Source organism: Canis lupus, chromosome 12 (genome assembly GCF_048164855.1).
Source record: "Canis lupus baileyi chromosome 12, mCanLup2.hap1, whole genome shotgun sequence".
Lineage (NCBI taxonomy): Eukaryota > Metazoa > Chordata > Mammalia > Carnivora > Canidae > Canis > Canis lupus.
The window spans coordinates 2,308,444-2,336,241 of NC_132849.1; the positions used below are offsets into that span (position 1 = coordinate 2,308,444).

Below are 27,798 nucleotides of genomic sequence, written 5' to 3' on the forward strand. Positions count from 1 at the left end.
GGGAATGCAAACTGGTACAGCCACTGTGGATGTTGGATGTTGGTGAGATATTGGAGAAAAGAGACCTTAGTGCACTTTTGGTGGGAATGCAAACTGGTACAGCCACTGTGGAAAACAATATGGAGGCTTCTCAAAAAGTTACAAATAGATCCCATGATCCAGCAATTATACTTCTGGGTATTTATCCAAAAAACACAAGAACACTAATTCAAAGGGATACATGCACCCCTATGTTTATTGCAACATTTACAATAGCTAAGATATGGAAGCAGCCCAAGTGTCCATTGATTGATAAATGGATAAAGAAGTGATGTATATACATACAATGGCATACAGCCATACAAAGAATGCTATCTTGCCATTTACAATGGTATGGATGGAGCAAGAGTATAATGCTTGGTGAAATAAGATAAAAATAAATAGCATATGATTTCATTCATATGTAGAATTTAAGAAACAAAACAAACAAGTAAAGGTTAAAAAATAAGAGAGAAAGACAACTCAAGAAACAATTAGAGAGAATAAACTATTGGTTACCAGAAGGGAGGTGGGTAGGGGGATGGGTGAAGTAAGTGATGGGGATTGAGGAGTGCACTTGTGATGAGCACAGGGTGATGTATGAAAGTGCTGAATTGCTATATTATAAACCTGAAACCAATAAAACACTGTATGTTAGCTACTATAATTCAAATAAAAATTTAAAAGATTGTTGTTTTAGAGAGAGAGAGAGAGGGTGTGCAACAGGGGTGGGCAGCATAGGGAGAGGGAGAGAGGAGAGAATCTCAAGCACACTCCTTGCAGAGAGCAGAACTTGGTGTAGGGCTGTAGAGCTGAGACCATGACCTGAGCCGAAACCAAGAGTTAGCTGCTTAACTGACTGATCCACCCAGGCGCCCCTAGTAATAGTCTTATAGTAGCAGATTAATTCTTGTATAATATAACTTCCTAAGTGTCATACTGCATTCCTTGGTCATTTCACCCTTCCTTTCTACTACCCAAGCACAAACTGAGGTGTAACTTTATAAACAGTATAATCCCAAAGAACAAGTGTTAGTTTCTATTTGTGCCAATAAAGGGGCATACCTTGTTAATAGTAAAGATTCATACAAAGGCAGGATTTTAGGGTCATGAGACCCAAAGAGGATCAATTATAAATGTCCTAAATTTCATGAATGTTTTTGCAATTCATATTTTTAAACTTATACATAATAGGACTGTACAATCATTAAAAAATTATGTCAGGATATATATCAAACTTTTTTTGTCATTCATTTAATAACACTTGAGTGCTGGAACAAAAGCAGCACACAAAACAGACACAGTCCCTGGCCTCAGGGAGTGTAGATTCTAGGAAAGAAAGAAGAGAAAAAGAATGTATCTGAAACTTTATATTGGTTGGAGCTTTTAAGTAGATAATAATCCTCTTCCATGTGTTGTTTGACTTGTTCCAACTTTATAATAAAAAACACAAAGTAGCAAAGTATTAAAAGATGACAAGCCATACATACTCATTATAGAAAAATTAAAGGATATACTTATATAAATAGAAAATAAAGTCTGCTCAGGGGCACCTGGGTGGCTCAGTCCGTAAAACGGCTATCTCTTGGTTTCAGCTCAGGTCATGATTTCAGGGATCAAGCCCCATGTGAGGTTCTGTGCTCAGCAGGGAGTCTGCTTGAGGATTCTCTCTCAAATAAATAAATCTTTTTAAAAAGATTCTTGCCTGTCATTCTACCATCCTCATATTAATTATTCACATATTTTTAAAAAAGATTTTATCTATTCATGAGAGATAGAGAGAGAGAGAGAGAGAGAGAGAGGGAGGCAGAGACATAGGCAGAGGGGGAAGCAGTCTCCAGGCAGGGAGCCCGATGTGGGACTTGATCCAGGGACTCCAGGATCACGCCCTGAGACAAAGGGAGACGTCAAACCGCTGAGCCATCCAGGCGTCCCATTATTCACATTTTGAAGAAAATTCTCTTAAACTTATTTCTAGAATAGTCATATATATGCATATATGTAATATAAACATGGGATTGTATTTTATGCTGCTTTATAGCCTATTTCCATTCAGTATCAGAAACATTTTTTTAAAGATTTATTCACGAGAGGCACAGAGAAAGAGGCAGAGACATAGGCAGAGGGAGAAGCAGACTCCCTGCAGGGAGCCCAATGAAGGACTCGATCCTGGAACTCCGGGGATCATGCCCTGAGCCAAAGGCAGATGCTCAACTGCTAAGCCACCCAGGTGTCCCCACAGAAACATTTTTCTGCTATGTGTCCAGATCTACAGTATTATTTCTCAATAGTGGCTTTCTACTTTACGGTAAGGTTTATGTTAAGACAGATAATGACTGACATCTTCATTTTTTTCCTATATTTAAAGTTCATGAATTACTTAACATCAGATGAATTAAAAAACAGGTAACTCTTCAATATAACAGGTCTGTGGGTTACTTAGGGCTCAGCATTAAGATTTCTGGGCTAAAATTGGACACTTGGTCAAATGAACTGGCAAACTCATTTTTACTTTTTACTGCAAACCCCTAACTTCAGAGAACTTTTCCACTTCACTGTGGTTAACCATGTAGGTTACCCTCAAAGTCTCATCACAGAGAAGTTAAAGTAATGTATGTTTGTAATCTATATTGGAAAACAACAGTATACTAAACTAAGACAGGGATGCCTGGGTGGCTCAGTGGTTGAGTGACTGCCTTTGGCTCAGGGCATGATCTCGGGGTCCTGGGATCGAGTCTCGCACTGGGCTCCCTGCAGGGAGCCTGCTTCTCCCTCTGCCTGTGTCTCTCTGTGTGTCTCATGAATAAATAAACTCTTAAAAAAAAATAAACTAAGACAAAACCCATGAAATCAAGTTAGTTCTCTTCAACAGTGGGGCTTACTTGTGGGAATAAGGAGGTAGATGAGAATGTCCAGAAATTAGAAAATAACTCCTACAGATATTTCAAAGCTTTAAGTTAGTAGAACCAATTTTTTATTACATCAATCATGATTAAAATGTGTACTTACAAGTTTCTTTTTCCTTCATACTGTTGTATCATTAGTACTTCTCACACTAGCAAAATCCTTATAAGGATTTTTGTCTCATAAACCAGAGAGGAAAGAAGGAAAGAGAAAAAGGAGATATTCTGGTAATGCTACTATGTAAGAGTTGGAAGTAGAAGAAGGAAAGGTAAGGGACTTGTGTGGGTTTTTTCTTTTTTTTTAAGATTTTATTTATTCATGAGAGACAGAGAGAGGCAGAGGGAGAAGCTGTCTCCCCAAGTAAACAGGGGACCTGATGTGGGACTCGATCCCAGGACCCCAGGATCATGACTTGAGCCCAAGGCAGACACTTAACCAACTGAGCCACCCAGGTATCCGGTGAGGGACTTTTGAAGTACCTTTTTACAATTCATGATAGAATCACACACTTCGGGTAATCTCGGTTGTAAATGAAGACAAAGGGAAGAGAAAGGCAAGTGTGTGATTCCCCAGGGAGAAAAAGACAATTCAAGAGGCACCACTGCTTTAGGACACCTTAGTCTTATGGACCAAATCAGAAACAAAGACAAAAAGATAGGACATTCTTATTCCAAATTCACATATTGATATAAAAGCATTTAGTAATTTATAAAAATGAAATTTTCATTTGCTGATAATTTCTATAATTCTAATTTTATCTAATATTAAAAATCTATTCTAGCCCACCAATACCCTTTATTTTTCTGAATATACCATGCTGCATGGAGTTAATTTCCTCTATGACATCTTAGTGCTTCTTAGGTAGCATTCTCAAAACTCTATACTAAACTGTATCTTTCTTTATAAGTAACTATTTCCCTAATTAGTTTAGGTGTGAACTTTTAGATCATGAATTAAGGACAGAGGCTATGCTTACTACTTTTAGAAATTTAACATCCTCCCACCCCCAAAAGTCAGCATTAGATGAACTTCAGGGAATCTGATTTCCCCAGTTTCTGAGAAGAGAAAAATATGCAACCAGGGAAAATCCTCCAGTGATGTGATGTTATGCTTTCTGGACCTGGTGCTCTATATAGTCAAAAAGGCAGAAATGGTTTTTATTTGTTATTTATTTTTGGTAAGAGAGAGAGATAGAGAGCGAGCATGAGAGCAGGGGGGAGAAGTGGAAAAGGAGAGACTCTTAAACAGGCTTCACCTCCAGTGCGGAGCCTGACGCAGGGCTCAATCTCATGACCCTGAGATCATGACCGAAGCCAAAATCAAGAGTTGGACACTTAACTGAGCCACCCAGGCACCCCTTGTTTTTAAATAAAGAAAAAAAAATTACTGAATACAACTTTTGGCACATAGAATTTAATCGGATCAGTCTCACTTTCTGAGTTATTAATTACACCAACAGAAATGCTTCATTTTTGCCTGCTTCTCACAGACTGAAAAACCGGCTAGTGTCCATGTTTAGGCCAAGTCCTATTCCCTTTCACATGCTAATTTATTTCTTGCTTGGGCAACAGTTTCCAAATACAGACCCATTTCACATTTTATAAAATAAAGAATGTGATAGTAGTAAAGAAAGGGAAGTTGGGAGGCTTTATCCTTCAATGGCAGGTTCTGTTTGGCAGAATTTCAGGTTATATCCTAGAACACCTGTATATATGGTTTTTCTTAAACAATCCAAAAAAAAGTTCACCAAATAAAGATCTAAGTGAGCCATTTCAATTTATTAATGTAAGATCTGTCTTGTTCCAGAATCTAAAAAAAAAATGTACTGGTTAGATTAAAATTACAAATAGGTTGTCAGGGTTGTGTCATCCATATTATTTTAAATATAAATGAGTATTTGAATATAATAGGTGTTATTTCTGCTAGAATCTACTTCATTTCCAGTATTCTGAACCCTAAGTGGGGAGCATAAGTGGATTACAATTCATTAAAAGATAAAGAAACCTTCTCTTTTTCTTACAAAAGGCTGAGTTTAACTATTCACTGACAGAAATACTTACATATAAACATATCTTAAGTTTCGAGGACTAGAGACAATGTAGTAATACACTAACATTTCATTTCAAAGCTTTATTCTCATTCTAAATGTTCTCAAACCATATTTTAAAATATTCCTTCACCCTTTCTAGTAACTTCTTGTACACATAGTAATTCTTTAATAAATATCCCTTGAATGAGTCTGAACTTCATTATTATGCTACCTTTGACTATCATTATCTCAAAAAATAAGCTTTATTTTGTTTGTTTCATTAGTACAGACCACAGAAGGTATTAAAATTGAGTATTGTTTGTCTGGCATTAAATCATTATCCACCATTCCCAAATGTATATTTGAAAAGCTTTAAAAAAAATTTAATTTTACTTAAATTCAATTAATTAACATATAGTGTATTATTAGTTTCAGAGGTAAAGTTCAATGATTCATCAGTTGTAGTTAACACCCAGGGCTCATTACATCACATGTCCTCTTTAATGTATAGACATTCAGTTACCCCATCCCCCCCAACTTCCCTTCCAGCAACCATCAGTTTGTTTCCTATGGTTATGAGTTTGGTTTGTCTACCTCTCTGATTTATTTTACCTTGTTTTAATTTTCCCTTCTTTTTTCTATTCTGTTTCTTAAGTCCCTTCCTGTTTCTATTCTGTTTCTTAAGTCCCACATATGATTGAGATCATACAACTCTTTCTCTGATTATTTCACTTAGCATAATATCCTCTAGTTCCATCCACAATGCTGCAAATTGGCAAGATTCATTTTTTTTGATGGCTAATATTCCACTGTATATATACCACATCTATTTTATCCATTCACCTGTCGAGGGACATCTGGGGTCTGTCCATAGTTTGGCTATTGTGGACATTCAAAACTTTAGAAGATATTCACAGACACTAAAGACATAGCAAAAAGAAGTCAACATTATCACCTCAAAATATACTTAAATAGCCTTTTTAATTGCTGACAAAACTATATTGTCTTTTAAGATAATTACCAGTTTATTAGAAATACACAATTTTCAAATGATTGTCTTATTTTTTGGAAATTACAGTAATTGTTAAACCATTCCTTTTCCCTCTACTAACTCTATCAAGTAGTTTTCTAGGTGACAGAATAAATACAAACAACATCATTACACAATCACAATAGAAAGGATGTGTCTTTCTTTCATTTTTATTTAAGTAATCTACACCCAATATGGGGCTCAAATTCACGACTCTGAAATAAAGAGTCGCACATTCCTCCAGCTGAGCCAGCCAGGCACCCCAAGGGTGTGTATTTCTAATCTTCAGAGCAGCTATTTCAAACCTGAATTCCACTGACCCCTTTAGGCATTCACTAGCTGAGCAAAATAAAAGCCTGCATCTAATAAAGTGAACTTGTGAAGATAAGATTTAAAGCAATTTGAAGCATCTTTCCTGATATATCCAAAAGAGAGCAAGAAAGTCTCCCAAGTCAATGAAGACAACCCCTATTCCATTTATCTTATGGCACTTAAAAATAAATAAAAAATAAAAAAAATAACCTATGGCACTTAAAAGAGAATTTGTGGGGCATCTGGCTAGTTTTGTCAGTGAATTGTGAAACTCTTGATCTTGCGGTTGTGAGTTCAAACTCCATGTTGGGTGTAGAGCTTACTTAAAATAATTTAAAATAATTTTTTTTAATAAAAAAAAACCCCACAGAATTTTGGAAACTGTAATTTTAAGTAATGAAAACATATGCTTCCTGAATACAAAGGAAAATTATTCTGCCCAAGTTTGTAGAAATCATCTTACTAGCCCTTAGAATACACACAAGCATTTTGATGAGATCAGGCACATTCAGGGTGGTATGGCCGCAGACACACATAAGCATTTTGTTCCACATCATCTGTGAGATCAAAATTTATGATGACTTAGTATACAAAAGTCAATGGCCAAATTATTTATATAAACCTGTGACATCATGATTTGTATGCTATATTCCATCACAGGTTCTGGCTAACCATTCTTATATTGGAAAAGACATATAAGAGTTAGGACTAGAAGTCCTTAGGCTCTTTGGTGCCACAGATTCCTTTGACAGTTTGGTAAAACCTGTCATTATTCTTGTTAGAATGACATTTTTAAATGCATAAAATAAAATACAAATGTATAATTGTTAAAATATTTTTAATTGATATATGCTTTTTAATTGATATGTGCTTCTATTTTTATTTTTATTATTTTTTTTAAAAGATTTTATTTATTCATGAGAGACACACAGAGAGAGGCAAAGACACAGGCAGAGGGAGAAGCAGGCTCCATGCAGGGAGCCGGATGTGGGACTCGATCCCAGGATCCCGGTATCATGCTCTGAGCCAAAGGCAGACGCTCAACCGCTGAGCCACCCAGTCGTCCCGATATGAGCTTTTAAAAATAACAAATTAGATAAGCTCTAGAAGATCTAATAACCACAGTAACTTTGAAGAAATTAATTTAAACAATTTCAATATGGCTACAGCCACTGTATTATGTGAAAATTTGTGTTTTTTATTGGTGACAAAGTCACAGGTACTGCTAAAACTACTATGGCTTGTTGCCTACATTCATAGTTGAAAGAAATCTAAATTTTATGTAGAAGTTAATGAAAAGAAGTAATTTTTTTTCTCCAGCAAGTTCAGACACTCCCTGAATTCCATCCATCATGGACGACCAATCTGTAGATTCCCAGGTTAAAAATCCTTGATAGGGGAACAGAAGAGAAAGTTAATAAAGTAAAAGCTTTGAGTCTCAAAATTATATAAAACAACATACAAAAGCCCTATTACAAGTACACTTATCATGATGAACACTGAGTAATGTACAGAATTGTTCAACCACTATACTGTATACCTGAAAGTGATATTAACACCATGTTAAATATATCAGGATTAAAATAAAAACTTAATCAAACAAAAAAAAGTCCCGTTATGATCAAAAACAGTTTAACACACTTGAGCAGTATTATCAAGCTTTCACTCACTCAATAATCTTCAGTGATTTACAATAAGAGCAAAATCAAAGGGAAGAAATATTTTTCAACAAATGATCAAAAATGTGGCTTACAATGCTTCTACATTTTGAAGAATTTCTCTTTTATATGAAGGCTAGTCATTGTAATCAAATCAGATTAAATTCAACAATATCATGAACTGTGATTAGAAACAGAATAGTATCGACAACCAACACAACTAGATTCTGCTTCTTCTGCATAAATAGTCAGTTGTACTCCTCAATAGCTCAGCCCTTGGAGCCAGTCTCCCCCCTTGGTAGATGTGAACTCATGCTGTCATTGTACTGTGACCCCAGAAGAGAAATCACCATTTCCTTAAGATCATTATTGCTGTGTCATCAATTCTTTATAGGACACAAGGGCTCAAACATGTCAACTATACTAATCGTGGCATACATAGAATAGATCCTATGACCAGGAAAAGAGAAAAAAAAATATTACAGGGAAAAAAGCATGGAGAAAAATTTCTGTTTGTCAGTACAAGTTAAAAGAAGAATAACCTACAACTCAAGAAGGGTAACTTGGAGTCATATATTGTAGAAGGCTTAAATCTATCGAGACAAATACTAAATTTGGTAGGCACTAGAAAGTCATGAGAAGGTTCTGATTAGAGAAATGACATGACCAAAACTGGTAGCAGATTACAGAACAGACTGGAAATGGGGAATGGCAATGATAGAAGATACAAGGCAACCGCAACAATCATAGTAGCAGCAGGAACTAGAGAGTAATAACAAAAATGAAAAGTGGAAAACAAAAAAAAAGAAAAGTGGAGTGTGTGGAATGGGGGACAGAATGGACACAAGAGAGAAAACAAAGAGAAGGGCTTGACACATAACTGCATTTGGGAGGGCAGGGGCCTGACTAGGGAAGTATGAAGATGACTCAGAGGTTTTAAAGCCTGATTACCTGAAAGAATGTAGTCAGAAGACTAGGTTTGGGGGATGAAGGGAAGTTGAAAACAGGTAGAAATAACGAACCTTAAATAATATTTTAAGTTTGAAATGCCCAAGAGATAATTAGAAATGCAGATCATTGATAAGAATAATCAATCTCTGTACTTACGGAATTTAAAATCTGTATTCTGGTTACAGCTAGAAATTTAGATTTGGTAGAGATTCTACCAGAAATTCCCCAAAAGCTACAGGAACAAATAAGTTTTTCAACAAAGAGAATACCAAAAGAAAACCTATTAATCTAAGAATAGAAATTATAAATACTCCAAATACTAAAAACCATTTGAAATGTTAATATCAAGTGCTACAAACATTTTAACATAATACTGACTTTTAAAGAGGACATATTTTGAAACATTTAACTATACATTTCTCCAAAAAGATAGTGTCTCAATCACTTATAATGTATTAAAACATACCAACTTTAAATTGCCCTTACTATTCAAAAACCACTTAGAAGAGGATGATCAGAAGGTACCAACTTCTAATTATAAGCTAAGTACTAGGGATGTGAGGCACAGCATTACGAATACAGTTAACACTGCTATATGATGTATATGAAGGTTAAGAGAGTAAATCCTGAGTTTTGTTCAAAAGGAAAAAAATTTTTTTTCTGCTCTTTTTATCTAATGAGCTAACAGATGCTAACTAAGTTTTTTTGTGGCAATCATTTCACAATATATGCTAGTCAAGCCATTATGCTGTACACCTTAAACTTATATAGTGATGTCAATTAAATCTCAAAATAAAACAGGAAAAAAAAAACCCTATTTCTCTCTATAGAGGTATTCTAGAATGTTAGAGAGGGACTTCTGGGTGGCTCAGTCAGTTAAGTGCCTTTGGCTCAGGTCATGATCCCAGGGTCCTGGGACGGAACCGCATCACATCATGCTCCTTGCTCAGTGGGGAGCTTGCTTCTCCTTCTCCCTCTGCCTCTCCCCCACACCATCTCTCTAATAAAATCTTAAAAAAAAAAAAAAAAAAAAGGAATTCTAGAGAATAAAAGACCATTTGCAAACCACTAACGAAAAAGTGGAACCACACGGTTAATAGAGCAGAATCAGTGATAACCAAACATAGGCGCCCTGATGGAAAGAAAAATAATACATCATCACCTATGAATTATATTTGTCCTCTCCCCCCACACTGTCCCTACTCTCAGAAATCAAACCTGAACTAATCTAAGTATGCCTGAAGTCTCCAATTTAGCTACTAATTTATAGGAAATACAGGGAATCAAGGGTCATGTTGAACTAGAACATGTTAAAACTATTCCAGAGGGACATAGTCCAGAAGATCCAGGATGAGGGAAATTTTAGGAAAAACTAACCTGGTTTCTTCAGCAAAGAAATTATGAGGAAAATGAGAAAGGAAGAAACTGTAGATAAAAAAGACATACCAGGGCAGCCCGGGTGGCTCAGCGGTTTAGCACCGCCTTCAGCCCAGGGCCTGATCCTGGAGACCCAGGATCGAGTCCCATGTCAGGCTCCTTGCATAGAGCCTACTTCTCCCTCTGCCTGTGTCTCTGCCTCTCTCTCTCATGAATAAATAAATAACATCTTTGAAAAATAAAAGACATACCAACCAAATGTAAATGTGTGACTATGTTTGGATCCCAAATCAAACAAATCAATTATTTAAACACAACTTGGGGAAGGGGGGCACCTGGGTGGTACAATTGGTTGAACATCCAACTCTTGGTTTTGGCTCAGGTCGTGATCTAAGGGTTGTGAAACTGAGTCCCATGTCAGGCTCCACACTCAGCATGGAGTCGGCTTGAGTTTCTCTCCCTTATCCCTCTGCCCCTCCCCACCACCTTGCTTTCTCTCCCTCTCAAATAAATAAATAAATAGACCTTAAAAAACAAAAAACAAACTTAGGGGTATGCCTGGCTGGTTCAGTCAATGAGAGCCTGTGACTCTTGATCTCAGGGCCTTGAGCTCAAGCCCCATGTTGGAAGTAGAGCTTACTGAAAAGAAAAGAAAAGAAAAGAAAAGAAAAGAAAAGAAAAGAGAAACCAACTGAGGAAAATTTGAATATTGCCTGGTTATTTGGTGATGTTGATTTTTACAAGTGAGAAAACAGTATGTGGCTGATTTTTTTTTAGGACTATCTTTTAGATAACTGAAATATTCACAGACGAAGTAATTCTATATGTAGGCATTATTTCAGAATAACCCAGTAGCAACTGTGGGGGTGTAGAAAAGGGTATAGATGAAACACTGGCTCCTGTGTTTGAAATTTTCGATAATAAATTGTTTAAAGCAGAATAAATAAGAAAAAAAATCATTATCAATAACACTAACAGAACTACAAAGAAGACAGGAATGGATTTGTTTCATTTGCAGCCCTGGGCTAGCCATACAATGTCATAGTTGTCCCCACTGCTTAAATGGAGACCTATACCATCTAATAAAGCATAAAATCATATTTGGTCAAGTTAGAAACCTCAGAGATATCATTAACTCTGGCTGGCTCAGTCTCCTACCTCTGGCTCCACCACTGAATCCTATGTTCCCCTCTCTTTCGTCCTCCCACTACTGTCTATCTCTATGGTCTCACAGACTCCCAACAGCCTCCTTTCAACCTGTTTCCCACACTGTATACAGAGTGATGACCCTAAAATGCAAAATCTGATCCCCAATCCCACTTACAACCCTTAAACTGCTTTTGATCAGCTTCCAGGCAAGAGTGCTTCTCTAAATTTTTAAACTAGTCCCTTCCCTAACCCTTTAAAATGACTTATAAGGCCTTCCATTTTCTGATATTATCTACCTCTCCAACTTCCATCTGTCCCTAATTTCCCTTTTCCCTCTTATGCTTTAGCTCTGATAAATTCTTACAGTTTCTCTAATGTACCTGTACTCTGACTGCAGCTTCAGCATTCGTGTCTGGAATGCTCTACCATCACTTCCTTGCCTAGTTAGCTCCTAACTTTCAAGTCTAAAAAGTTAAGTAGCATTTGCTCAGAGAGGCCTATCCAGATTGCTTTCACACTAGGTTGGGTGTCTTCTCACACATACAGAATACACTTTTGTTTGTTCCATAGGAACCTGTACTTTATCTATCTGTACATGTGATCACTGTTATTTATCTGCTCTCCAGTTAAAACCACAAACTCTAGGAGGGATAGGGCCAGAACTTGTTCACTGCTGAATACTAAATCTCTCATGGTGCCTAGTAACTAAGAACAAATTGCTGAATACATAAATATTCACAACTCTGGTCTGTTTTTCTCATATCCAAGGTTCCATCTTTCTGGTCTTCCTCTGCAACAATAACAGACTGGCCATAAAGGCATTTATAGGGACCTAAATTCTACATAGGAATGCATTATAAAGTGGACTGAAAACACAATGGAAATGAAGAACATAAACTGGAAAAGTTTCTCAAGATACCCATTTTAGTGTAAAATAATTTATATCCATATTAGCAATTTTACAGAAAGCTCAAGAGTAGGGACGTCTGGGTGGCTCAGTCAGTTAAGCGTCTGCCTTCAGCTCCGGTCATGATCTCAGGGTCTTGGGACTGAGCCCTGAGGGGATTCTCTGCTCAGCAGGGAGTCTGCTTCTCCCTCTCCTTTTGGCCCTCCAACCCATTCATGCTTGGTCTCAAATAAATAAATAAAATCTTAAAAAAAAAAAAAAAGCTCAAGAGTGCTAACCTAATTAAATAGGAGTCAAAAGACACATTAATTCCCACACAAACATCAAGTTTTCACACCTACAGTGCCGAGTCCCTTAACTTCTGCAACTTCAGTTTCCTAATCTGTAAAATAAGGGAACCTAACTAGCTGGTTATTAAGATCTTTTTCAGGGTTAATATTATATGTATTAACATTTAGAAGATAAAAAGACATGTAAACCACTGAAACACTATCAACTGTTTCATCCTATGACCCTTTTTATCCTTTTATTTTTTTTAATCTGTTTAGGGATGTTAGAGCCTATTATGTTAAGCTTACAACCAAACCTTTAAACCCATTCAGCTATAAAAATCTCACAAAATGCTCTGCAGACCATTAAGTTGCATATTTTACAAGTCACTGCAATTTGATTAAAGAACAGCATTTATCTAAACCCTAAATTACTGAAGTATGTTAAATTTTAAAATAATACCTATACATTACCTATATTAAAGGCTAGATGTCTTGAATTCCCGATATTTTCTATGGCAATCTGAAGGCAAAGTCATACATCAGGGCTAAGACTTGGACTTATGGGTACTACTGAATGCCAAACGAAAAAAGAGAAGATACGTAGTCTCTTAATTCACTGCAGTTCTGGTAAACGACATTGACATTGTTTATTAACGCCTAATTCCTACTCATACTCTTCCAAACTCTCACACAATTCAGAGTTCACCCTATAATGGCATTCCAGTAGTTACTAAGCCCACATTTGTTTTGTCAGGGCACTGACGTGTACGCATTTTATTTCGAAACCGGAATAACTTCTGGGAAAAAAAAAAATTTCAAAATTAGTTATGGTAAAGAGTAACTAAACATTCTACTGTTATCAACAGACACCTAGTTCTTATAAGCAAACGCTGGAAACTCGGGTCAAGTAGAAATTCGTTTGCTTCTAAAATAATTACACAGTAGTTCTGGCCACTGCTTGTCACACCAAGTGAGTCGTGACAAAGAAATGAAACTCTAAAATGCACGTGGGGAAAAAAAAAAAAAAAAGATGTACTTGGAACAAAACGCCGTGCATCTGAGCGAGTGTAAGGCTCCCCTTCAGATTGCTCGCTGCAGGGCCGCCTTCGAGCCCCGGAGCGCGAGGGCGCTGCAGCCGACGTTCAGCAGCCACAGGTTGAATGACAAAGAGTCCTCGTCGGCACCAGTCCCGACCCTCCGCCAAGTCCGCGGGAGCCCTGCGGTCACGTCTCGGCGGCGGGGGCTGCGGCTCCCACACCACTCTCGCAAGTCACCAGGTGAGGCAAGGATTGGCTGGCCCGGGCGGCCGGGGCGGGCGCGCCACGAGTCCCAAGTAACTCCCGCCCCGAGTCCCTTCCCTCGGAGCAGGACGCGGCCAGGAGAGCGCACAGGCACCACGTGAACCGGCCCCACGTCGTCCCTCCTCCAAATCAAAAGCATCTCTCGAGGAGGCTCCCGAGCGCGGGAGGAAACGCTACTTCCCCAAGGTCACCGGCACCCAAGCCCAGCTCCTCTGCCGGGCCAGGCCGGGCCGGCGGCCAGCACCTGACTACGGGGCCGCAGCTCGGCGGGGCGAGGCGCCGTCTCCATCGCCTCAGGTCTCCTTCCCCAACGCCGCGCTCCGGCACCACGCGGCTGCCCGCCGCCACCACGCCGCGCCGGACCCCGCCGGACCCCCCGCGCCCGCGCCCGCCCCCGCCCCCGCGACCCAGGTCTGCGCCCCGAGGCTCCCTCCCCAGGCAGGGGGACGGCGGGGGCCGCGCCGAGCTCCGCCGCCCGCCGTTATCCGACTAACCGTTATGCGCGGCTCGCGCCGCCGAGCGTGTACGTGACGCGGCTGGAGTTCCGCAGGGCCCGCGGCCAGGTCGCGTCCTTCGCCAGCTGCCTCGGTCGCTCCCCGGGCACCCACGCGGCCGGCGGGTCACGTCGCAGCTCGCCAGCACTTTGTCGGGGCCGGGCCCGCGGGGCTGCCTTATAATCGGCGGGGCCGGAGCATGCGCACAGGGGGCGGAGCCGGCCCTCCCGGCCGCCGCCCCCCCCCCCCCCCCCCGGACGCCCAAATCGCGACTCGCGCCTCCACACGCTCTGAGGCGCGCGCCCGCCCGCGCTCTGGCGCGCGCCGCCGCCCCCTCCCCGCCACGTGACCCGCGGCCCTGCGCGACCCGCGCTCGGCGCCCCGGCTCCGCGCGCCTCTGCCGAGCCAGCCCCTCGGGTCCCCGGTCCCAGGAGTTCGCGGTGACCTGCGCGCGTGCGGGGCCCCGGCCCCGGCCCCGGCCCCGGCCCCCGCCCTCAGCCCCGGGCGGAGCAAAGGGAAAAGCCGCCGAGGACGGAGGGGCGCACCCCGGGGGCCGACTCAGGTGTGGGGGGCGACGGGCGCGCGGAGGAGCGGGGAAGCGCCTGCAGAGGAGGGACGGGGCCGGGCGTGCGTCGGCTCGGGGCACCTCGGGCCCGGGAAGCGGCCGCGGGGCGGGCGGTGAGGGCGAGGGCGAGGGCGCGGGCGCGGGCGCGGGCGCGGGCTGTGGCCTCCGCGGAGTTCGGGGAACTCGGGGAAGTCGCTCGAACCCTCAGGGCCTGTTTCCTGTTCTTGAAAACGGCAACAGCAGTAGGACAGACCTTACGGGCGCTTTTGGTGGTTTCGATAAGAGAACTGATTGAACTTCCTCCACGCAGAGCCTGCCGGCCTCCCGGGGCGCTGGACCAATGCTGGGCGCTCGATACGCGCAGAGGTCGGGGAAGAAGAGCAGGTCAGCGCGGGGCGCCTGAGGCGGGTCCCTGAGGAGAAGGGCTGTGAGTGTCGGAAACACCGAGACGCGAGAACGCGGAGGCCAAGCTTTTAGGGACACTGAGCGTTCGGGACAGGATATAATTAGAGCCGGCAGTTTTGAGGGACAGTTCGCCGGAATTATCCTCCTAACCGTATGAGGTAGCCGACTATTATTAACATTTCACAAATAAGGGGGCTTGAGGCTCAGAGAGGTTAAGTGACTTCCCAGAGGCCACAGAGTAATTGGCCAACACCCAAAGTCAGACTCCAGAGCCTGGTTTTGTTCTCAGAGCCATTGTAAGTTCTTGAGCAAGTTAGAGCACTGGAGGTGTTATCAGCTCAAGTGATCCGCTTCAGTAAACACGAGGTGGCTCTTATGTTGGCTTTTGGGAAATAACCAAAAACGTATGAAGGCCTCCCTGCCTTACAAGAGTCTGCAAGTGCTTTGGGGAGATTGAGTCAGGGAGAAAACAACCGACACCGGATGACCACTTGCTATTTGCCCCCCAAACCAGCCCCTTCTACCCTGAATTGCCACAGGCCTGGGGAGTCGGCCTTAAGGTTTTGTCTTGCAAATGAAGAACTGAGATTGAGGAGTGAGGATTGAGGGGTCAGGTCCCGAGATGTAAATCTGCTTTACCCTTCACCCATTCTGTCTCTGTCTCTGTTTCTTTTTCTTTCTTTTTTCTTTTTTTTTTTTTTTTTTTAAGATTTTATTTGTTTATTCACGAGAGACACAGGCAGAGGGAGAAGCAGGCTCCAGGCTGGGAGCCCAATCTGGGACTCGATCCTGAGACTTCAGAATCACGCCCTGAGCAGAAGGCAGGGGCTCAACCGCTGAGCCCCCCAGGTGTCCCTCTGCCTCTGTTTCACACAAAGAAGGTTTTCAGTGATAGTTCAGTGCCTCAGAAGACCCTATGGAATCTGTGGCCATGCAGTGCATGTGAGCGGTAACTGCTTTGCACCTTGGATAAATGCAGAGGAGGAAGTCATTTCAGGATTTAGAACAGCAGTGCTTCAGGAATGATGGGGTGGTAGCAGCATTGATGGTGGATGGTAAGAGAACTGAGTTAGGGAGACAAAATGGGACTGGTTCAGACGTGAACTTTATCAGAGCCAGAACTATAGAATGTAGCGGGAAGTGGTAGAGTAAGTTGATTCCCAGGAAACCTGAATAGGAACGGAGTGGGGTAGCTTTATAATATCAACCCAGAAACCAGATCTGAGTTCCAATTTTGATACTTGGCATCTACAAGCTCTGTATTGTTAGACAAATTATTTTGCTCTCCAAGCCTCATTCTCTGCTCTGTGAAACAAGGACAATACCTACCTCATAGGGTTTTTATAATAATAAAAATAGTATTTTACTTAAGTCTGGCATACAGTAAGCACTAAATAATTGTATAACTATGGAAAACCATGAAACTGGATCCTAGAGGTTAATCCTAAAAGCACTTCATTTGAATAGATTCCTTCCATGGCCCTAAAGGGGGCCCTAACAATGGGTTCACAGGATCATATTGGTCTTCTGTGGTAATTCTGTATTCCTTTTCTTGAAAATGTCCACCAAAATTGTATACACCTCAGGCTGCACAAAATCTGGATCTGCTCTTAGTAGGAACTGTAGTGTTGTAGAAAGAGTATAGATGTTGGAATGAGAAGGTTTGTTCCCATATCTTATTATTTGTGTTACTTTGGACAATTAATTCATTGAACTCTTCTGGGCCAGGTAAAATCAAGGTAATATATGCCAGCCTGAGCTGTTATGATAATCAAATAAGAGTGTTTGCAGAAGGGGTTGGTAAAACTTGGAAAGCACTCGACAAGTGTTTGTGAGTGCTTACAATTACAATACAGTTAATATTGTAATGTGTTTATAAAGTGCTTAAGAGGAAAAGGTCAGAAGCAGGGGAAAGGGGGTCAGCTTAAAAAGTAGAAATAGGATGGGTGAGCTGGCAAAACTGATAAAATGATACAGGTAGGGGGATCCCTGGGTGGCTCAGTGGTTTAGCGCCTGCCTTTGGCCCGGGGCGTGATCCTGGAGTCCCGGGATCGAGTCCCATGTCGGGTTCCCGGCATGGAGCCTGCTTCTCCCTCCTCCTGTGTCTCTGCCCATCTCTCTCTCTCTCTCTCTCTCTCTCTATGTCTATCATAAATAAATAAATCTTAAAAAAAAAAAAACTTAAAAAAAAATGATACAGGTAAAATTCTTGCTTTCCTGCCAGATTTCTTCCTGATTAGAGAAATTGAAGAAATAAACTAGTAAGCACAGGATCAGAATTAGAGCTGAGAAATTTTACAGAATGGAAATTAAGGCCCAGAGAAGCCAAAAGGCTTTTTGGCCACTCATCTAATAAGTGGCAGGATCAGAAGAACCAGATCTGCAGGCTCTAGGGTCTTCTTACTGTACCAAGTATGGTGGGTTTTTTTTGTTTGTTTGTTTTTTTGTTTTTGTTTGTTTTTTGCTTTTGAAAAGCTGTCCTTTTTTTTCCTTAAGATTTTATTTATTTGAGAGAGCTGGGAGGGAAGGGCAGAAAGCAGAGGGAGAGGGACAAGTGGACTCCACGATCAGGGTGGAGTGTGACACAGGGCTCTATCCCACGGCCCTGAGATCATGACCTGATCCAAGATCGAGTTGGTCACTCAACCAAGTGGGCCACCCAGGCACTTCCCAAGTGTGGTTTTTAAAATAAAAAAAAAATTCATCATGGAGTCTTTCAAAATCATTACATCAAAGCCAGAGAAGGCATGGCGTCCTTTAGTGGCTTTCGGCTTTAGCATGAAATTCCCCAGTTTTACTTTTCTGTTTTAAAAGCTAATAGATGGATGATGCATGGGTAATCTGCTCTTGGCAAGCTTGTCAAGAGAGCAAAACTTCCACAGATATTAAGGTAAGAGTTGTAACCTCAGAAATTAGTAATGGGATGAGAATTGCAAATGCAAAAGTTTGAAAATTCCTAACAATAAGTTACTATTTAAGTTACCCCATTGATTTATATAGAAAAGAAATATAATAAAATTAGAGTATATTTTTTCTGGAATGTACATACCTCACCTACATTACCTTAATTCCATCATTTCTTTGCTGGAAGATGCTATTATCCCCATTTCACTAACACCAAACAAAGCAGAAAGGGATTTTTAAAAAATACTATGGTGCTTAATTGGTTAAGAATAATGTCCCTATTATAATTTATAATAACTCAAAGGGGAATATGGAAAATGAAATTTGAAATTTGCTTTGTGTCATGTATGAAAAAAAGAGTTTACTAAGCACATAACTAGCGTAAAGGAGATACTGTCAATGCTAAAAAGCATTCTTTAAAGCAGAGAACTCTTAGGGTATCTGGCTGGCTCATCTGGTAAAGTGTGCAACTTTCCATCTCTAGGTTGTGAGTTCGGACCCCATGTTAGGCATTGCGACTACTTAAAAATAAAATCCTGGGGTGCCTGGGTGGTGCAGTTGGTTAAGTGTACAGCTCTTGGTTTCAGCTCAGGTCAGGGAGGCTCATCCCATCAAGAGCCCCCCTCATTGCCCGTCACCCTTGACCTGTTTATCTAATTCAGTTTATTTTAACCAAATTGCCTGAGGCTCTGTTTGAATATGGCTATACAGTTCTCATACACTCCATTTCTGGTCTGATATAGCTTATGGTATACTTCTTACTGCTGCTAGCACAGAGACAGTTTTGGCCTAGACTCTTTGTAACCTATATCATTGTTTAAGATCTTTCCTGGCAAGCATTCCTTCTAGGCATGGTCCTACATATTTGCCAGACCTGTCTTACTTCCTTGATGCTGGCTAACCCAAAGTTCCTTCCTTTCCATCTTTAGTATTATAGGCAGATGGGGTGGGGATTGGAAATCATAATGATAACTTGATGATAGCTAGGATTAGGGAGTGCATACTATATGCCAGGCATTGATCTAAGCACTTTACACATATTAACTCATGTAGTACTCATAAAAATGCTATGAACTAAATACTGTTATAATCCCCATTTTACACATACAGATACAAGAGGTTAAGTAACTTGCTTAAGGTCATATAATCAATATTTTCTGGAATCATCAGGAAGTATTCATCATATAGTTGTCACCAATAATACATGAGCAGAAATTGTCATTTATAACTATTAATACCATAGGAGACTAATCCCTAGAGTTTGAAGGCCATCTTGACTTAGGAAAATCCTTTTCTGGTTTCCTTCTACCCCTCATAGGGCTAAACAATCCTAACAAAAGCTGTTGGCCACAAAATCTGCCTTTGAAACCATAAAATGCACTGTAGGGAACTACTCTCATGCTCACAAGGCACTTCTAGGCACTAAATGGGGACATGTTTTTTAAAGCTTAATTTTAAGATCACCTATATTCCAGGAAGTTCTGGGTGTCCTGGTGCCCGTATTACATGCTGTGCGATCTTTTATTGTGAGAACTTGGACCTTATGGCCCCTACTCAACAGCAGTAGCAGGCAGTTGGAACTCCTGAACAGCTGTACCTCAAGCCTGATGTGACTCAGAGGAGTGGTACATGCAATGAAGGAGGCCTCTTAGATCATAATGACTAGCTTTATGTATCCACCTGCCTGGGTAGCCAGGTAGACCTGGGGGTTCTAACTTGATCTTGATTCTGCACTGGTGAACAAAATGAGGCTTAAATAAACCATGAGCTCAGTCTGTGGTGACCTCTGAGAATTGTGAATCTGCCACAGTGCTTCCATGCAGTACAATATCTATGACACCTGTGCCCAGGTAAGGTCCAGGGACTACCAACCCCACTTCTGAGTTGTGTATTAATAGAGTGAAGCCTCCTCTCTCCCCCCAGCTTGCCTTTTATACAAGCCATGGGTTCAGATGTTACACTTGTACAATAGTAGGATTATTTTTATGGCCATAGAATAAGCTTATACCCCTTTGGGTAGGGTGGAAGGGTATCCTTAAATAAGACATTCTCATTGTCAATCGTTTATAGAGGAAGAAGGTCCTCACAAAGAAAAACCTAGAACATAAAAGAGGTAGAAGATGACTCTTGTGGATTTACCTTTTCGGGGAGTTAAAAAATGTTGAAGGCCCTCCTTACTGCTATGAGGGAAATGGCCTTTGCCACAGAGCTGCCCACTAGGAGCCAGGCCAAGAGGTTTTCCTGGACCCAAAGGGAAGGCAAATACTCATGTTTTGTAAGTCTGTTTATTGGTGCATTACTCTGCTTAATCCCTGAATTTTAGTTAGGTTTAATCTAAGTCACAGATTCAAACTGGAAAGTCTTCAAGGACTAGGAAAAGTTAATCAGCTCAGTATAAGATAATAAAGAGTGGTGAGCAGTGGGGTGGAAGTGAGTCCATACCCACTGGGTATGGGCCCAAGGGTTCAGATGTTTCAAGTGTGCTTCATGAAGCTCTTCCCTTTACAGCACTAACTACAGTACATGTTTGCTTGACATTTCTACATTGTACATTATTCATCATACATACAAAAGAAAACAATTCTTTAAACTCCTAATACTTTATTTTTAAACAGTATGAAGGGGAAAACAAAAATGACAGAAAATGGTGGGGGCACCTGGGTGGCTTAGTCAGTTGGGTGTCTGCCTTTGGCTCTGGTCATGATCTCCAGGGTCCTGGGATTGATGTGGGCTTCCTGCTCAGTGGGGAGCCTGCTTCTGCTTCTGCCCTTTCCCCTGCTCATGGTCTCACTCTCGCTTTCTCTGTCAAATAAATAAAATCTTGGAAGGAAGGAAGAAAATTGTGGGAGGGGGGGATTAGAAAATGAGGAATAGGTAGGCAGTTGGGGAGAGGATGCAAAATATATAGCAGAAGCTAGTCTGTTCCAGCTTGGACTCCGCCACGCTATTTAAGATGCAGGCAAAAAGGGAGGGTGCCTGCGTGGCTCAGTCAGCTAAGCATCCAACTCTTGGTTTCAGCTCAGGTCATGATCTCAGGGTGGTGAGATTGAGCCCTGCATCAGGTTTAGGGCCGAGCACAGAGTCCGCTTGAGGATTCTCTCCTTTTGCCCCTATCCCCTTTTGTGGACCCACATATACTCTCTTTCGAAAATAAATAAAATCTTAAAAAAAAAAAAGAAGGCAGGCAAAATGGGGAGTGCTAGCCACCCCCGGTCTTCCTCATGGTGTTGGTGATAATTTATGTAAATCCCCAAGGAAAAGTTTAATGTCAGAACAAGAGTTTTAGTAACAACATTTGGCAATTTCCTCCGTATATGGAGATTTCTCCTTTTAATGTCACCTCTGGCAGATCAGGATTCAGACCTAAGAGACCCAGTGGACTTCCTGACCACTTCTTCCACAATTTTTTCATCTCAGAGCATGGTTGCATTTTGGTCACCATGGCCACAGTGATTGAAATGGCCCGCATACATCCTTTGCAAGGGACAGCCTTCAGCCTCAGTTTCCGAGCAAACTCCTTACACACAAGTTCTTTTCTCTCTAATGTCTTCAAACTCATGGTCTTAGACTGAGGACTTTAATTCTATCCTGCTCTGGCAGAGCCCTCTTTAAGTCTTCTAGGTCTACAAATATACCTCTTAACAGTTAACCACCTCTAATCTAGTAGCAAGAAAGAAACTGAAAAATCTTGTAGTAGGGCAATACTCTTTGTACTATGCTACCACCCTCCAGGACTGCTAGTATACTCAGTACCTCAGGGCCAGAACTATCGTAAATCTTACCAAGCTCAGAATACACCATTCTTTTTTTTTTTTTTTTTTCATGAGAGACACAGAGAGAGGCAGAGACACAGTCAGAGGGAGAAGCAGGCTCCATGCAGGGAGCCTGATGCAGGACTCGATCCTGGGACTCCGAGCTCATGCCCTGAGCCGAGGGCAGACACTCAACCGCTGAGCCACCCTAGTGTCCCAGAATACACCATTCTGAGGCAGCCATTGTTTTCATCACTCCTTCATTCCCACCATGCACACACACCTCATTATTTTGTCTTACGTATACTTGCCAAAGCCACATCAGTGGGAACCAGAATCTGGAAAAGGTAAATGTCACAGGAAGTTAACGAGAGGCACAAAGACAAATTGCAAACAGGTAGCACTCATTAGGATAGTTATCTAAGTAGAGCACTACATACAGTGCTTTCATGTCCTCTTTCATCAGACCCAGTCAGGCTAGAAAAGAGTTTTTGCTTCTGTTTCCAATGAAAAGATGTGTTAATCTGGAAGCCTTTTAACTCCATCTTGTATAACCCTGGTGGTTCACTAGTCATTCCTTTGATCAATTCAGGTATGAGACCACATTATGGGTGAAACAGCCAAGATGTGCTTCAACCATAACATGGGACTGCGCGATTCAAGCTATGTTGACAACCAAACCCACTAACAGAATCCAATGGAATGACAGGGAGAGATGGACTCCAAGAGTTATTGGGGAGAGCTCTTTATCACTGCAACCATGCTCCTAAACAAAAGTTTTCTACCAAGAACCAAGAGAAATCCCATCCCATTTCCCCAAACTTAGAGCTACGTCACTAAGCAATTTTTAGCTTAGAAGTTCTTTAAAGTTAAATAAAGATTTTTAAACCTAAGTCTACTTAACTCAGCCTGTGCTAAAGGCTAGGCTATTTTCATTTTATTTTCAAAATCCTGAGGCCATAGAGAAGGACAATGATGAGGAGGATAATAGGCAGAAAATGCAGGATTGTTAAAAAAAAAAAGTCCCAAACCTGATCATTTAGCCTTTTGTATATGCTGTTTCTTCATAGAAAACCCTTCTTCCTTCTACCTAGTAAACTGTGTACAGGACAACCTGGAGATGAAAAGAGAGGCAGGTAGCAGTTTTAGTAATTCTATTATATAATTCAAACCTCTTCGTAATGCAATTTAGGTTCCCCACTGATTAATGTGAATTAATAAGGTTTTGTAATTGTAACCAGGTCCTTTCTACATAATTATTGTTTATACTTGAATAAATTGCTAAGGAAGGCCACCTCCAAATCTAAATTAAATGTAATGTTTCATTTCCTATTTCCTTTATGGGAGTACATGATTATTTTAGGGAAAGCATTGGCTTGAGAATTAAACTCCATGTCTTGCTCTATCTTCTTTGGAAAACCTAGATCTCTTAATTTTTTTGAAACATATTCATAAGTCTTACCAATCCATGGGAATGGCTCTTAGTGGATCCCCAGAAGTATTAAGGACCTCAGGCAAACGTGTACAGTCTTTGTATTTTAAAATTCAGGTATTCTAAAGTCCTGATGTGTTGACCATTATTAAGAATGCAAAAGCTGGGCAGCCCCAGTGGCGCAGTGGTTTAGTGCCACCTGCAGCCTGGGGTGTGATCCTGGAGACCTGGGATCGAGTCCCACGTCGGGCTCCCGTCATGCAGCCTGCTTCTCCCTCTGCCTGTGTCTCTGCCTCTCTTTCTCTCTCTGTGTCTCTATGAATAAATAAATAAAATCTTAAAAAAAAATCTTAAAAAAAAAGAATGCAGAAGCTGCAGAATTCAGAAATTATCTTAATGGTATCAGATAGCCATCTAAACATGTGATCTAATTTATACATTCTCCATGTAGAAAACTTTTCCTCAGGTTAACAAAGCACACTATATTTCTCCTTAATTTTCACCCAAGGAGAGAAAGCTGGGGGGAGCGAGGGACAGAGTATATTTTAAGGTAGATAAGAAAGGGCTAATGCTTCAAAGATAGATTTTCTATTGTCTATTGGAGGGGAGTTGAAATTATGTGAGTGTTTGGTGTGCCTGCCTGTCAGTTGAGAAAGTTAACCTTTCCAGGGCAATCTCTACTAGAAATTAAGGCTTTCTTTTCAAAAAGATTTTTGCCTACTTCTTTTCAGAGAGATGGCAAAATAATTTTAACTCACTGAAGAACATTTCCCACCTTTGGATTATCCAGTACAGCTGTAGTACAGTTCCTTTTTTTTCCTCTTCCTTTCTTTTCTTGTATTTTTCTTCCTCTTTTCATAGACTGGAAGGTATCCAAAATTAAAGGTGCTCAAAAATGGAAATATAGATACATGAAGGGTAAGGACAGTTCCATGTAATCAGGTCTGTAGGCAGTCTTCCTCCTGGCCTTTTCCTTTGGGCATTCTACCCTTATCGGGGGGGAAAAAAAAAGATTCTCCCACTCAAGTGCCTCACTTCCCTGAGAATTTTGATTTTTGTATTCAAGATCTATGTGGAGTTTGGTTCAGATAGATTTTATGACACCAAAATTGTTGAAAAGTAATAAATTACTGTATTTGTTTATTTTAAATTTTAGTGATCTCTGTTTTTAACTTGTTTGGGAAAGAATGAGCTATGAACTTTTCTCAGCCTTTGATGTAGGACTCCAACTAAAATAGCAAAAGATGCTGCCTCAAAGAAGCTAAATATTTTTTTCTTTAACAATTTAACTTGATATTCTCCTTCAAGATATATCACTACAAAATTCTTAAAACAGGGACTGTTTCTTCTCTTGGTATCCTACAGATTGCTTTATATAAAGGTACAGCATGTCTAATAAAAACTTGTTGATTATTTTAAAGTTGTGAGTCTCATTATAATAATGATGATAAATAGCAGTTAGCAGGGACGCCTGGGTGGCTCAGGGGTTGAGCATCTGCCTTTGGCTCAGAGCGTGATCCTGGAGACCTGGGATCAAGTCCCACGTCGGGCTCCCTGCATGGAGCCTGCTTCTCCCTCTGCCTGTGTCTCTGCCTCTCTCTCTGTGTGTGTCTTTCATGAATGAATAAATAAAATCTTTAAAAAAAATGCAGTTAACATTTACATAGCAAATCTTCTATGCCAGACACCATTGTAATTATTTTACACAGAGTTGCTCAACGTTATCTAGTTTTTCTTTTTTTTTTTTTTTGTGGCAAAATTCTTTAAGAATCTGTGCTGCAGTGAATTCTACAATTCAGCCTTCATCTCCCCAACAAGAATCTAGAATTCCATTGTCATCCCTTTATTATTTTACTCCAAGAAATTCACTTTTTAGATCTATGCTTGTCCCTAGGCTTGACCTAAATACACAACAGGTTGCCGCTTTGCTTTTCTTGGAATATAAGGCAGTAAACAAAGCCAAAAGTTAACTTTGCATTTAGTGTAAACTCTTGATGACCTTCACTGAAGTAGGAGACACAATAAACATGTTGATTTGAAAAATCTGATTGCCCTACCTTTTATTATTTTTCAGAAAAATATCACTCAGGATCAGTTTCCTCAGCAAACGTAGGGAGAACGGATCTTCCTGTGTGGTGGGGTTACATCCCAATAAACCTATTGTAAGTTGAAATTATTGTAAATCAAAAATGCATTTAATACCCTTAACCTACCAAACATCATAGCTTATGTGGCCTAACCTACCTTAAACATGCTTAGAATGCTTATATTTGTCCAGCCTATAGTTGGACAAAATCATCTAACAAAATCTATATTATAATAAAATGTTGCATATCTCATGCAGTTTATTGAATACTGTATTGAGAGTGAGAAACCGAATGGTTGTGCGGGTAGAGAATGATTGTAAATGTAGGGGTTGTTTTCCCTCTTGATCACGTGGCTAAACAGAGCTGCAGCTCACTGCCCCTGCCCAGCATCACAAGAGGGGATCATACAGCATGCATATCTCTAGCCATGGAAAAGATAAAATTTCCAAGTGCAGTTTCTACTGGATGTATCACCTTCACATCATGGTAAAGTCAAAAAATTATAAGTTGAATCCTCCTAAATTGGGGACCATCTGTATATCAAATTTCCTTGTAATAGAGAGTAATGGATTGGTTACATTTAGAAAAATAACAAGGTGGCAATAGGTTTTTCCCCCCAATTCAAACTTTATTTGCTTTAAAAAGTCATTTAGTCAAGGTACCTGTGTGGCTTAGTTAAGCGTCTGACTCTTGATTTTGACTTAGGTCATGATCTCAGGGTTGTGAGATCAAGCCCCACATCAAGCTCTGTGCTGAGTGTGGAGGCTACTTAAGATTTTCTTTCTCTCAAAAAAAAAAAAAAAAAAAAAAGAAAAAAGATTTTCTTTCTCTCCCTCTACCCGTTCTCTCCCACCCCCCATATAAATTTAAAAAATAAATAAAAATAAAAATCCGTTTAGTTTCCTGCAATTATGAAATTTCACTGTTTTGCAGTGGTTGATAAAACTGCCAATAGACAAGCTTGGGACCTGCCTTCTTAATACGAGTTAGTTCATTTTCTTCTAGACCACAAGAGGTGTTTTTGCCAATGAGTGGTAATTCTTTTACAGATTTGGGGAATGGAGGATAATCTGGCTTTACTTACTTAGGAATTTTTAAAGAACTAGCCTAGAACCACTTATAAAAATGCTGTTCTTCTATCAACCAAAGTTCTTTTCTTAGCTGTATCACAATTCTGCGGGTTCTGGAGATTTATAGACATTGACCATTTACAGCCTTAAAATTTGCTGCTGTTTTGGCACATAACACCACTGCTATATGTTACAGATTCAGCAAGGCTTTCGTGCAGGTTTAAGATGTTGATTGACCTTAATTCATTTACTCTTTCATTCCATGTTTATTGAATGCCTACCATGTGTAATAAGATTTTTATAATTCTATTTTTAAATTGTTAATTCCTGTACATGGAACAAAATTTTTAAGGTACAAGAATACACAGTGAAAAGGCAATCTTGCACCCCGTTACCCAGCCATTCTCTGCACTTCCTCAGAGTAAGTAGTAACATTTTTGTTACTTTGTATCCTGCATATATTCTTCCTGTCCTCTTCTTTTTTTCACTTAACAGGTTCTAAGATTTATTTTTCTTTTGGTACATTAGATTAACTTCAATATCACAACCAACCAATTTCAATATTAAATTGTTAGTTAAAAGAAAAAAAACAGGATGCCCCAGAAAAGACCTTAAAGTGATATCCTTTTTTTTTTTTAATTTTTTTTATTTATTTATGATAGTCACAGAGAGAGAGAGAGAAGCAGAGACACAGGCAGAGGGAGAAGCAGGCTCCATGCACCAGGAGCCCCACGTGGGATTCGATCCCGGGTCTCCAGGATCGAGCCCTGGGCCAAAGGCAGGCGCCAAACCACTGCGCCACCCAGGGATCCCTTAAAGTGATATCCTTAAAGTCAATAAGCACAGTGGTTGTTACAGAATCAAAAAGTTATCACAGGGATCCCTGGGTGGCGCAGCGGTTTGGCGCCTTCCCTTGGCCCAGGGCGTGATCCTGGAGACCCGGGATCGAATCCCACATCAGGCTCCCGGCGCATGGAGCCTGCTCCTCCCTCTGCCTGTGTCTCTGCCTCTCTCTCTCTCTCTGTGACTATCATAAATAAATAAAAATTAAGAAAAAAAAAAAAGAGAAGTTAATTCTCAAAAAAAAAAAAGTTATCACAAACATTTGTCTTTTCTAAAAACCTAGTTCTAAAAGTAGAACAAATGAAACTCAAACGTGAAAAATTTAAAAGGAGTAATAT

The 27,798-nt window shown here is 40.5% G+C and overlaps 2 protein-coding genes across 35 annotated transcripts in view; one reads left to right on the forward strand and one right to left on the reverse strand.

Annotated features, from left to right (window-relative positions):
* Positions 1–19,892, reverse strand: part of LOC140600867 (monocarboxylate transporter 1) — a 59,117-nt gene extending 39,225 nt beyond the window's left edge. For 2 of the 5 annotated variants that reach the window (XR_012003994.1, XM_072769086.1), the window contains exon 1: positions 14,403–14,564. The gene's annotated coding sequence lies outside the window, so the exon portion shown is untranslated. Of the gene's footprint in view, positions 1–13,078; positions 13,405–13,643; positions 14,179–14,402; positions 14,565–15,220; positions 15,421–19,740 lie in introns of those variants that run through there. The other 3 variants (XM_072769089.1, XM_072769088.1, XM_072769090.1) reach the window with 3 other exon arrangements.
* The window catches only part of LRIG2 (leucine rich repeats and immunoglobulin like domains 2), a 154,507-nt gene continuing 140,488 nt past the window's right edge, over positions 13,780–27,798 (forward strand). For 4 of the 30 annotated variants that reach the window (XM_072769064.1, XM_072769065.1, XM_072769063.1 and 1 more), the window contains exons 1-2: positions 14,799–14,964; positions 15,278–15,530. Coding sequence is in view for 11 of the 30 variants with exons in the window: in XM_072769061.1 (XP_072625162.1) it covers positions 15,526–15,530 (5 nt within the window). In the remaining 19 variants the exon portion in view is untranslated. Of the gene's footprint in view, positions 13,885–14,798; positions 14,965–15,153; positions 15,531–18,430; positions 20,127–25,534; positions 25,623–26,969; positions 27,039–27,798 lie in introns of those variants that run through there. The other 26 variants (XM_072769052.1, XM_072769062.1, XM_072769071.1 and 23 more) reach the window with 18 other exon arrangements.